Genomic DNA, 12,891 nt, shown 5'->3' with positions numbered 1-12,891 from the left:
CTAGCAATTGATAAAAATAAAAAATATATGGTGAGTTCAGAGAAACAATCCCAATCCATAAAAGACATGACAAACTGAAGCTGAAACTGAAGCGCTGTGGTTCTGTTTATCTGTCAAATGTTCATTGTGGTCGGTTTCAGATGCTGCAGCTCTTTCATAATTCATAGTTTGAGTTATTGTTTGCTCAGTATTAATTGTCAGTAGAGCTGAAACGATTAATCGATTAGGTGCTTGAAACAAATGCAAAAATTCATGGTTCGATTAATCAACTCAAATTGATTGAAGGGAAATATTCTATTGCAGTTTTCCTGAATTGAAGCTTCTTTGTGCGTCACAATAAGCGTCCATGTGAAACACAACAGTGGAAACAATGTTTAACAGCAGAGAAATGAAAGAAACAAAACTTTGATTCAGGAGAACTGTGGTTGAAGGATTTTTTTGGGTTCACTTTGTGTCGAATAATCATTTCAGCTCTAATTGTCGGCCTTGTAAATCACAGCTGGACTGACTGTACATATCCTGACCAAGAAAAATCCAGTTCTCCCTTTGTGCAGTAATCTACACATGGATTTACTGCCTCCGTCCACAATAATATACATTATATAGACTAAATGTCCTCTGAAATGAACGTTAATTTGCAAGATAGTATAGCAAACTATTACATGATCAAAGCCAGAAAAAAAGGTCTCCGTTTTGAATGTCAGGGGTCTAAAGAAATTTGTGATGTTAAAATGGGGTCACGAGTAAAAAAAGTTTGAAACTACAGCAGTAGAGTGTTACCGACCACCTGTGCCAGCGTTTCCTGGACCATATTTATCCTGTTTGTGTGGCTCATAAGGTCAGAGTCTGCTAGTTTCTCAGATTAGAGTCTGGTGTAATCTGATTATCTTCACTAAAGTCCTGCTTTCTCAATCTGACTCCTGCCCACACTGTTTAGGAAGGAAACACTCGCAGACGCTGATTTCATGACTCATCTCCAAGTTTCATGGATTTCCCTCTCAGCTTCATATCATTTACAACAGACCGATAAGACACGTGTTTTGTCTCTTGCAAAATGTTGTGATTATCGCAGTGACACATCATCGCAGCTCTCTTTGGTTTTAGGCAATAGTAGGTGTGTGTTTGTGCAGTGGGAGGGATTTGACTGTGAATCAGCCACTGTAAATACACGGCTGAAGTCTCGCTGTCAGGCTTTAATCCACATTAAGCTCTTACCCGGGGCACTCTCTTTTTAAATTGAATGTGAACTGTGTGTGCAATGGCCGTACATTGGCTTAAATTGTAATTGATCCATATCAAAGTTATCTAAATTGGTCTAACGTGTATCGATGTGGCTTTTAATTCTAGCAACAGGGTTTTTCCTTTGCTCAGCACAGTCAGTACAAATTGCACAATCTTGCACCAACAGAAGAAGCATGTGTCTGACTGTGACGCTGCACTGTTGGTTTGTAATCACTAAAACTGATGATAACTTTCAACTGAACATATGAGGAGAGACCTTTTCACATGGAGGGGGTGTTTATGACTTGGGAAAAAAATGGAAAAAATGGGGGAAATTTGTGAATTATCCCTGAAATTGAAAACAGGATTGGTACCATTATAGTTTACAGTTGATTAACATGTATTCACAGCTGGGACTTCATTAGCTTAGCGTGTGTTAGCTTAGCTTTAACACCAAGATAGTTACTGTTAATCTCACCAATTAACACACTTATTGCAAAGACTGTTTTTGCAAAAAATGGCAAAACAGTTTATTTTTTTCTGTTAATGGGTGGTCAGATATGGTTAATAATAATAATAATAACAATAATAATAATAATAATAATGATAATAATAACAATAACAAACACAACAACAACAATAATAATAATAATAATAGCAATTAGCAATAGCAATTTTTCTATAGCTAGCAAGCTCAGGGAGGAGGAAGAAGTTAATGATGTATTTTGCTGAAAAAGTCGTTCCTCAGTGAATTAAGTGTAAATCAGTTCTATTATTAGCTATATTTATTTATAGACACCTGTTTTTTTACTGACAAATGAAGAGTACAGATTATAAATATTATAATAAATGATGGAAAATCACTTTAACATTAAATGTAGAGAAAAATTCTTTTGTTAGTTACCACAGAAATAGTTCTGGGTCTTTAAAGGTAGGGTAGGAGACCTTGGGAAAACGGTTCGAGCAGCTACATTTTGAGACTACTCATTTTAAAAGTCCAAACCCCTTTCTTCAGACATCCCCTTGATGCTACACCTCCAGAGTACTTGCATGTGCAATGCTAGTTCCCGAGGGTTCACGAGCGCTGCACAGCATCAGTTCCATCTGGCTCTGGCTCCGGTTCACGGATCCATGCATACCTCATTCAGTCTCCTCCAACCCCCCCGCTCTTACAGAACAGCCCCAGTTCATACCTATGTGACTAGCATTACATTTATTGATGTTAGTGACACACAGTTTGCCAGTGAACTTTCCATCCTAATATAACTAATATAGCTAATATAACTAATATAACTAGCCAAGCTCTGTCTCTGTCTTCATTTCCTGTACCAGTTGTTCCAAACCTCTGAGAACGCACGATTCATGCACAAAGAGGGGTATGAACAGAGGGGGAAGGGACAAATGGCAGTTGAGATTGACAGACATATCACCGTTCAATCATTTCGATGGGCTGGTTAAAATGATTGGATGGTGTTTTTTCAGTCCTGTCCGTTCCACAGATGACTAAATTTTTTTTTATTTTTGTGTTAGAGCATTTAATTTATTGAGTGCAATCAGGGTGTGAAGGGGATTTTAAGCAAAATAGTAAAAAATTCTTCAGGAAGACATCTCCTGCTGCACCTTTAAGTGTTTGTTGCCTTCTGCTTTTTTGCTTTGTGCTAAACTAAGATAAGCTACCTACCTGCTCCTTTGTACAACAGAGTGGTATCATTTTTCATACTTTTTGCTAGGGCTGCTCGATTATAGAAAAAAAAATTAATCACGATTATTTTAGCAATAATTGAAATCACGATTATTAAAAATGATTATTTGTTAACCTTAAAGTTGTTTATTTTTTTCTTGCAAAACAATGTAAACTAAACTCTTTAAACATAAATAAAGCTTTTAACCACTAAAACAAAGAATGTTCACTTTTGTACAAAACAAAAAAATCTTTGAATGCAAATAAGTGTACTGTAAATTCAAGTATGTTTCCTTTTGTAAACAAATAGTGCACTGGAATTAAACTGCTATAGACTTGTCATAGAACTGTAGCAATAAAAAAAAAAAACCTCACGTAAAGTGCAAATTATAAATTCAAGTATGTTCAATGTAGTATGAAACATAGTAAATTCAGTGGCGTGCCGTGAGGTTTCAGTTCAGGCCTTCTGTTTACATCAGCCATCTAGAAAATGCACGTTGGGGTTATACAGGTTAGCGTTAGGTTAATACGGGAGTTACAGCATAAAGAGATTCGGAGACTGAAGATTGCATTGCGGACGAAGTTGTAGACGGAGTTGTTTTTATGTGTTTTAGTTTTTCATAAGATTATGATAAAGGTCGCAGTGGTTAAATTTTAGATGGTTAAAAAGGTTTGTTGTGTTAGCGGTCGGTGTGGACACAACTACCAAACACTTTTGCACCTGATGTGTTTTTGCTCTTCGTCTTCTTCATCAAACCCAAAGTGATTCCATACAATTAAATTTGACTTGCCTTTTTTGTTTACCAAGCACTTCAGCTGTGATTCTCCTGCCATTTTTCCAGACCGCTAGGTACAGCTTTCCTCTTGGGGTGGACCTGCCGGCTAGCAGGCAGCAGTAGCTAAGAGGGGGGCGGGGCAGAGCAGCTTATGGTAGCTTGCATGCATGTGAATTAAAACAACTCAAAATTAATGATCGTTTTTTCTCGATTACATAATTTTTGTAATCGTTGCGTGTAATAATCGAAATTGTAATTGAATTTCGATTAATTGCACAGCTGTACTTTTTGCTTTGAAATAAGCAAATGATTTTTTTTCCCAGAATATTATTACTATTAATATTATGTAACTATTCCTAGGTGTGTGCCTTTTTAATTTAATTGACTCCTTTTGATTGACTCCATTTAGCTCCACATGTCTGCAGCCAGGTCTCCTTCAGACTGAGCTCTCTTTCATTCAGCTTTTTGGCATACATGCACCTTTGTGTGTGTCGGACATGCATAATTTATTCTCCTTCCCTGCCTGGTACCAGTGTCATGTGATCCCAGCGGGGGGTTTTCTTGACTAGAAGAAGCTGAAGAAGCGGGAAAATGTGTAGAACTATAGAGGCTGAAAGGGGATGCAAATGGAGACAAAAAGTACCAAAAGAGGACGTCTGTCTGTTTCACTGTTTTCAACACTGAATCCTCTCCTCCAAAAGTAAACATCCAAGCCAAACAGCTGCTGAAAAGGGGGGAATAAAAGCAGCCAGGCATGATTCATGGAAAGCTGTAAATGTTAGAAACAAATCAGTCGTTACCCTGAGTTTAGACCTGACAGACAGTGGAGGCGAGCGGCGTTTGTGTGTATTAGTGTGTGTATTAGTGTGTAGTCTGGCCTTATGAGGAGCTGTTTATAGGTGGTTGTTTGCAGATGGACAGTTTTTGCCTTATTATTTTCCTTAAATTACACTAAACCCTTACATTGACTCTCCTCTGTATGTTGTCGTCTGGCGTCCAGTTAGTTTTGTTTAACAGACAAGTTGAAAGGTGCATTTTTTGTCTATATATGTCTGTAATTCCACTAATGTGAAATATGTTCCTCCTCCTAAACAGGCTTACTTTGTTGACGCTTCCAGGAAAAAAATATCGTTAATGGTGTTTGGCAGAAATCCAACTATCTCAGTTTATGTTCATTTACTGAACATAGTATCCAAAGCCCAGTGCACTTGGGAGTTCTTCATTACATAACATTTGGTTAGAGGAGAATTATGATTTAGGCGACTGTAAATTCATAGAGACGAATATGGCCGTTCATACTGTGGCTGTGAAGAGATTTGAGTACAATGTGCAGAGTTGGACTGATACTGGCCATTTTTTTATGTTTAGGGGCTTAGAAAAAAATCAGGAAGCAAATAGCATATGACTAGTAATATTTAACGCACACTTTGTGGTAAGACCACTCCAAGTGACATTGCATAAGTATAATGTATATCTGGGAGTAGGGGTGTGTAATGGCAAGAATCTGGCGATACGATACAAATACAAAGTCATACTCTCCTCCATTCATGGTGCTCACGAGATCAGCAGCGTACGTCAGGCTGGGGTCAGGGTCACTGATCGGCCTTGGCGGAGGTCTGCGGTCTCTGAGTGCTTCTAGTTCTTTATGTTTGTATTTTTCTTCTTTATGTTAGTGTTTTTTCTTCTTTATGTTTGTATTTTTCTTCTTTATGTTAGTGTTTTTTCTTCTTTATGTTTGTGTTTTTCTTCTTTATGTTTGTGTTTTTCTTCTTTATGTTTGTGTTTTTCTTCTTCATGTTTGTGTTTTTCTTCTTTATGTTTGTGTTCTTCTTTGTTTGTTTTTTCTTCTTTATGTTTGTGTTTTTCTTCTTTATGTTTGTGTTTTTCTTCTTCATGTTTGTGTTTTTCTTCTTTATATTTGTGTTCCTCTTTGTTTGTTTTTTCTTCTTTATGTTTGTGTTTTTCTTCTTTGTGTTTTTTTCTTCTTTATGTTTGTGTTTTTCTTCTTTATGTTTGTGTGTTTTTCTTCTTTGTGTTTTTTCTTTATGCTTGTGTTTTTTCTTCTTTGTGTTTTTCTTCTTTATGTTTGTGTTTTTTCTTCTTTATGTTTTACTTCTTTGTGGTTTTTCTTCTTTGTGTTTTTCTTATTTATGCTTGTGTTTTTTCTTTATATTTGTCTTTTTCTTATTTATGTTTGTGTTTTTTCTTTATATTTGTGTTTTTCTTCCTTATATTTGTGTTTTTCTTCTTTCTGTTTGCCTTTTTCTTCTTTCTGTTTGTTTTTTCTTCTTTTTGTTTGTGTTTTTTCTTATTTATATTTTTCTTCTTTCTGTTTGTGTTTTTTGTCGTCTAATGCCTGAGTCTTGTCTTCAGTTGACCTAAAGGCCTGTTACTGTGGTGGCTGCATGTTTATCTGTGTCCGAGGCGGCTGAACAGTCAGATAGATGGCCGTTTATCGGGTGTTTCCCACACTGTACAGTGGCTTAGGGCTAACCCTCCTAGTACCAACACCGCTTGGGGTTGTTGGTTTAGCAACCGTCACTGTGTCTGAGAATGCGGGTGCACGTCGCGGGGGGCAGCCCCATCCGGAATGTGACTCACATGGCTACGAACCGGCAAAAAAAGATGGAGGTCGCAGGAATCCAACTTGGGGCAACGTGTCGTAAATCCGGCCACAGTGGTTGAGAAGTCACCGTAAAGTTCTAATCCCTTCGGCCGCTTTCACTTTGCCCTTGAGCAAGGCACGTTACTACAGATGTCAGGTGCATAAGTCCACCGTCAGCTGTGGCCTGATGGGAAATCTCCCCGTCTGCCTGCCCCAGGTGGATCTCACAAACCCGGTCCACAGTCTGAGCCACTTATTGAGCGTCTTAACTGCACAGTCCTTCCCAGATCCACACACTGAGACAGATATTTGCTTTTCTCCCCACAGGTCATTGTTTCATTTCACATCCCACATCTCTGCTTAACCCCTCTGGAGACCTGGAGCAGTAATGCAGACAGAAGGATTTGGGTTTTTCCTTCTGCTAACTCAGGTCTTTGTGGTATTTCTGCTCTTTACCAGGTGGCACTGACCGTCTGCTTCCAGAAAATGCCTTCGAGGGCTCTAAGTATGAGTTTGGCAGCATCGGCCTGGCGCTGTACAGTGGTCTGTTCGCCTACGGAGGCTGGTGAGTCCCTTTGACCTCATACATTTTACATTTACCCATAAACCAGTGGTTACCAACCTTTTTTGGCTCGTGACCCTATGTTAGCATCACAAATTTCTGGCAATCCCAGGACTGAGACATTTTTTTGCTAAAATTAATTTATTTTTGATGATGTTATAGATTGCTACTATTGCTAAGATGTTGCAAATAAACATTCATTTTAGTCACATTTAGTCTATATTATGTATATTATTATGGATGGAGGCCTTGGTCAGGGTATGTACAGTCAGTCCAGCTTGAATTTACAAGGCTGACAATTTTTTGGGGGGGGCTCATGACCCCATTTTAACATCACAAATTTCTGGCGACCCCAGACATTCAAAATGGAGACAATTTTTTTTTTTTTTTTTTTTTGCTGAAATTAGTTTGTTTTTCATCATGTACTAGTTTGCTATACTATGTTCCAAATAAACGTTAATTTTAGAGGACATTTAGTCTATGTAATGTATATTATTATGGATGGAGGCAGTAAATCCAGGTGTAGATTACTGCACAAAGGGAGAATTGGATTTTCCTTGGTCAGGATATGTACAGTCAGTCCAGGTGTGATTTACAAGGTGGACAATTAATACTGAACAAACAAGAACTGAAACTATGAATTATGAAAGAGCTGCAGCATCTGAAACTGACTACAATGAACATTTGACAGATAAACAGAACCACAGTGCTGCAGTTTCAGACTCACAGTTTGTTATGGATTGGCTCTGTTAACTCACCATAGATTTTTCATTAGTAAGTTTTGTTGTAATTTTTATCAATTACTAGAAATTTCAGGTGACCCCATGTGGGGTCCCGACCCCAAGGTTGAAAAACACTGACAATAAACAGTTAAACGTACCCCCCTCTCACCCCTCACCCTGACTGAATAACTACCACCTCCAGTCTAATGGACAATGCAAGACTCACCCAACCTCAGTGCAATAATCACAACCATGCACCTTGTTTTTAATTTCACACTGTTTATATCCTTTATTACCTGTAGACAGGGTTTCCATAAAGTCTCTTTACAAATTAACAAATTCAGTACAAAAGCAAATGAACAGACAAATCTGTGGAAATTATTGCAGAATGAATGGTACTGGATTTGTTTCCATGTTGGCTGTAGCATATCCTCATCAATGGCGTCAGTGATCTTTGGCTTCAGGTCACTGACGTAATGTGATTAAAAACTTTGATAACCACTGAGTTCATAGAACAAATCTGATTAACATATCTGATCAATTACATTTGTAATACATTATTTATATTCTAACAGCCTGTATATCTTTATATGTTGAATATGTTTCTTTTATCTGTATAAAACCGACTAATTTTATTGGAATTTTTATGATGTACATTGCTGGTCCTGTGTACTGATTTCGTTTCCTGTATATACATGTATTGACAAATAAACTGAACCTTGAACCTTCTGTTTCCAGGAACTACTTGAATTTTGTAACGGAGGAAATGATCGAACCATACAAGTGAGTATTAATACTATCAACATACGGAGGTGGAGCTCTCTTTGTTGAACCTCTCATCATTTCCACATCCTCCTCAGAAACCTTCCTCGTGCCATCATCATCTCCCTGCCCATCGTGGCCATCGTGTACGTCCTCACCAACCTGGCGTATTTCACCACCCTGTCCCCAGACCAGATGCTCAACTCAGAGGCAGTGGCTGTGGTGAGTGCACGTAACAAATTGGAATGTCACCCACCCCGTCTCCAACGTCTCACCATCGATTCATTGATACCAAGCTTACGTGCAGCAGCTCTATTTCCGTTTTTCGTCAGCCGGATTGATCGTTAGCCCGGAAAACATAAATTAGCTGCATCATTTTTGAGTCGCGGGTTCATAGCGTGTGGAAAAAAGTAGCGGCTGATAGACCGGAAATTACAGTAACGATAATTAGGATATCACTGGGGTTTTACAAATTTGAAAAATAGTCAGTGATGAAAGTCATACACTATGTTAAATTCTGTTCTAAGTGACCCACATGCATAAAAGAGGTCCTGACGGAATACATGACCACGCGGACACACAATGTGTTTACAGTTAATATGTTTTTCCTCTGCTCCTTTTTCCTTCGTCCTCCTGGGATGCAGAACTGTGATGTTTGTCGCATTTCAATGACGTGAAGGTCTGATAAATTCGACTTGGACGTTCAGACTGAAGTCACATTGTAAAATATCAGATACGAATCAGATTTAGGACCACATATGAAAGTGTTCTGGGTCAGATTTAGGACCGCATAAGAAAGTGGTCTGGGTCAGATTTAGGAGCACATATGAAAGTGGTGTTGTGGAGGCGTAAACGACTAAGAAATTCATGGAGAATGGATTGGTTGTCAATCAGGCCTTCCTTTATTGTGCACAAGTGAGAAACTGACAGACGAAGCTTCGCCCTCTCTCAGAAGTCAGTTCTGACCTGTCCAGGAAGTCAGTCGAACTTATAGTGGCCTTCGCTAAGCTTAAAGGTCCCGTATTATGCTATTTTTCAGTCACGTCATGTAGGTCTCAGAAGCCCAAAAACATAGTATTTAAGTTTGTTCGCCCCAAAATCATCCTTTTTTCGGAGTTTCAGCGGTCGAAAAAGTCACTCTCCCCAGCCCTCCTCGGAACAGGCCGTTTCTGGGCCTGCTTCCGGGTATGCAAATGAACGCATCTGTCCACGCCCACTCCCCCTCCCCTCTCTGGGAGAGGACACGGCTTCCGCTAGCGGTACTACGCGCTAATGTTGACTGTGAAGCCATGGCTCTCTCGTCTACAATACACATGTCTCAGACAGAACGTCTTTCCAAACACTGGCTTTCTTTGCCTTGAGGCGTGATTGAGCCCCGACGGAAAACGGCGGTGTTGTGTCGGGTTCGTGGACCTGACACGGAAAGACGCCTGCCGCCACTAATGCAGGCAGCTGCTAACAAGCTTGATGCTAACTATACTGACGCCAACCACAAAAGGCCTGTGTTCAAAGTAGTTCTGTTGAATGTCTCTTGATATTATCAGCTCTTGCATGTTAACGGGGACGCAAACGTTAGCAGCAGTAACCGAGCTATGTTAGCTGCCATGCTAACGTTAGACGCACACATCAACAACCACCAGCTTATCCGTAATGTAGGGTTATGCAGTAAAGATACAAAAAATGAGAAGAACTTACATCTCCCACACTTGTACTTGGGTCACGAAGCGTTGGTACTGCGTCCTTCTTGATTCGGAGTCTTTGTGCTAAGCCAGAGCTGTATGGGCCCATGTTCGAAAAACACTCGTCCGTGAAATGCCAGGCACACACATACAAGCGTTTGGGAATGTTGTTTGGTACATGACCATCACAGATAGAATCCAGCCACTTTTTACGGAGAGGCTCTGAAGTGGGGAGCAAAAATAAACTATCGTGTTGGTGTGTGCAGCCAACAACACCACAACTTGCATGTCTCGCCTTCGCCATGTTTGTTGTCCAAGAGGTACTTTGCCAGGGCGGGGCTCGCTTTGCCAGGGTGGGGGCACAGTCAGGGGGAGGAGTTAAATCCGCTTATGTCGTCATAAGCGGACCCAACTCAAACTCGGCCGTTTGAGCATTTTCACTAAATGTGGTGTAGCAAGGCAGGGAGGAAACAGACAGTTTTCAAATTCGAACCTCATAATGAGGCTACTGCAACACACACTACTGTAAGAAAACTGTCACAAAGTCAGATTTGCATAATACGGGACCTTTAAATGTGATTGTGTAATATGATGTATGACACTGTTGCTAAGCAGAAGAAAGAAAATAAGATACAAACAGACAGAATGCAAGACCTTGGAGTGGTCCTGGGAAGTTTTAGGGAGTTGGGTTCTGCTGTATCTCGTGGTATTGTCAGAGACAAAGTAGCTTACAAAACATGCAGAATTGAGAAACTGACTGAGAGTAAACATTCCTATCTAGGCCTGTGGTTAGAAAGAATGAAAACTGAAGAGCTATCACAGGTGTCTTATAAACTAATACAAGACTTATGGTCAGTTTTAAAATCAGTATTAACAGTGGTCCAGGTCAGATGTAGGACCGCATATGAAAGTGGTCCGGGTCAGATTTAGGACCGCATATGAAAGTGGTCCGGGTCAGATTTAGGACCGCATATGAAAGTGGTCCGGGTCAGATTTAGGACTGCATATGAAAGTGGTCCGGGTCAGATTTAGGACCGCATATGAAAGTGGTCCGAGTCAGATTTAGGACCATATATGAAAGTGGTCCGGGTCAGATTTAGGACCATATATGAAAGTGGTCCAGGTCAGATTAGTGCTGTTCAAACTGTCTTTAACAGATCAGATACAGGTCACATATGGACGCAAAAATCAGATTTGGGACGCATTTACCTGCAGTCTGAATGGATCCCAAGACATATTTTTGACCAAACTGCATGATCTGTGGCAATAGAAATATTCTGAAATTCAAAATTTCAACCTTAGTGTGTTATTGGAGGACATAACAAGACTGTATTACTTTTGTGAAATTTTTCCGAAAATTTTTATTGTCATGTAGAAAGTCAAGGTCAGTGACCAGAGGTAATTGTACACCACCCAAATCAAGAACAAATACAATGAAACGAATGGTAATCTACAGAACTATGCTAAAATGGAACAAACTACGGGAACACATCACACAAGAAAACTGTAAAACGAAATTCAAGAAATCAGTCAAGAAGCATCTATTGACCATAAACGATCAATACTTGGGCTAATTGAACATCTGTACTGTATATACTATACCGCTGCTGACCTAAAGGAGCTGTCGTGTCTGTATTTTGTCTGTTATTTATTTTCTTTCATGTTATGTTGCATGTGAAATATTGTTTTTTGTGATTATATTGTATGTTATTTGCATTGAGTAGTTGAAAAGATTATTGTAAGGACCCCCGGAAGAATAGGGATAGATACAGTACAGCTAATGGGGAACCGAAGGAAGGAGACTATGTGTACTGATGTGTAGCGTATGTACACATGTTCATAAGAATATATGTATGTTATTTATATTTATATACATTTATATATCATTTGGTGCAAGTCTGCATGGTGTGAATGGGTGTGTGTATGAGTGTTTATGTTGTTTTGATTCATGTTCATTATGTATATTATTATTATTTACTTTTTGTACCTTTCAATGTAAAACATAAATACCAATAAAATATTGTGGAAAAAAACAAGAAAGAAAATAAATAAAGTTACCATATTTGGCAAAAAAAAATCAGATTTGGGCCACATTTGCCTGCAGTCTGAATGTAGCCTAATTAGTCTTAAAAAAGTCGTAAAAAGTCCTCAGTTCAATTTGAAGAAACCTGTAGGAACCCTATATAAGTAAAGGCAAATTTGTTAATATTTTAAAAATTTACTAAAGATTCAAAAATCAAAATTTCTCAAAACTGTGAACAGACTTTGAAGACATTGTCCCATGGAAGATACATATAAAATTTGAAATGAATTCACCCAGTAGTTTTGTCAGAGTACATGTTTTCAGGACTTGGTAACGAAGTCGACCCTGGACACAGCGTCTTCACCGGAGCTCATGTTGTATTTGCCACTGAGATAAAAACAGACATAGTTTTGTGGCTCCACGGGGCAAACATTCCATAAATTACCTTTGAGCGTATTGTTATTGAAGTGGATTGACCGAGACCGTCTGAACTCTGTGAACTCTGTTTTTATCCCGTGACTGGAGGTTTTGACTGCTCAGTTGTTTTCAGACAGATAAGAGGCTTAACGTCCACCACCGGCAGCCGTAAATACTGAATACTGTTAGGAGTCGGTCAGATGTGTGTGAGTAGAAATAATTGGATAATAATGTGATTTGAATGTAATCAGGATTTAGAACAAAATCAGCATCTAGGAAGGGTCTAGTCCAGAGTGTCAAACATAGGGCTGTAAGAAAATATCGATTCTGCAATATATCGTGATATTTAATTTCACAATACTGTATCGATATTAAAAAGTACTATATCGATATTTTTAAGTATTGATTCAAATGCAGATATTGTGGAGGTTCGTGTTTGTTTT

The 12,891-nt window shown here is 39.0% G+C and overlaps 1 protein-coding gene across 1 annotated transcript in view; it reads left to right on the top strand.

Moving 5' to 3' along the window:
• The window catches only part of LOC115421181 (large neutral amino acids transporter small subunit 1-like), a 53,941-nt gene that overhangs the window by 20,982 nt on the left and 20,068 nt on the right, over nucleotides 1-12,891 (top strand). The window contains exons 3-5 of the mRNA XM_030136927.1: nucleotides 6,743-6,848; nucleotides 8,306-8,350; nucleotides 8,428-8,551. Of these exons, the coding sequence (XP_029992787.1) occupies nucleotides 6,743-6,848; nucleotides 8,306-8,350; nucleotides 8,428-8,551 (275 nt within the window). The remainder of the gene's footprint in view (nucleotides 1-6,742; nucleotides 6,849-8,305; nucleotides 8,351-8,427; nucleotides 8,552-12,891) is intronic.

The sequence above is a fragment of the Sphaeramia orbicularis genome, chromosome 6, assembly GCF_902148855.1.
Source record: "Sphaeramia orbicularis chromosome 6, fSphaOr1.1, whole genome shotgun sequence".
NCBI classification, from domain to species: Eukaryota; Metazoa; Chordata; class Actinopteri; order Kurtiformes; family Apogonidae; genus Sphaeramia; species Sphaeramia orbicularis.
The sequence above is the reverse complement of the archived record's forward strand: the minus strand, read 5'-3'. Positions and strand labels throughout refer to the sequence as shown.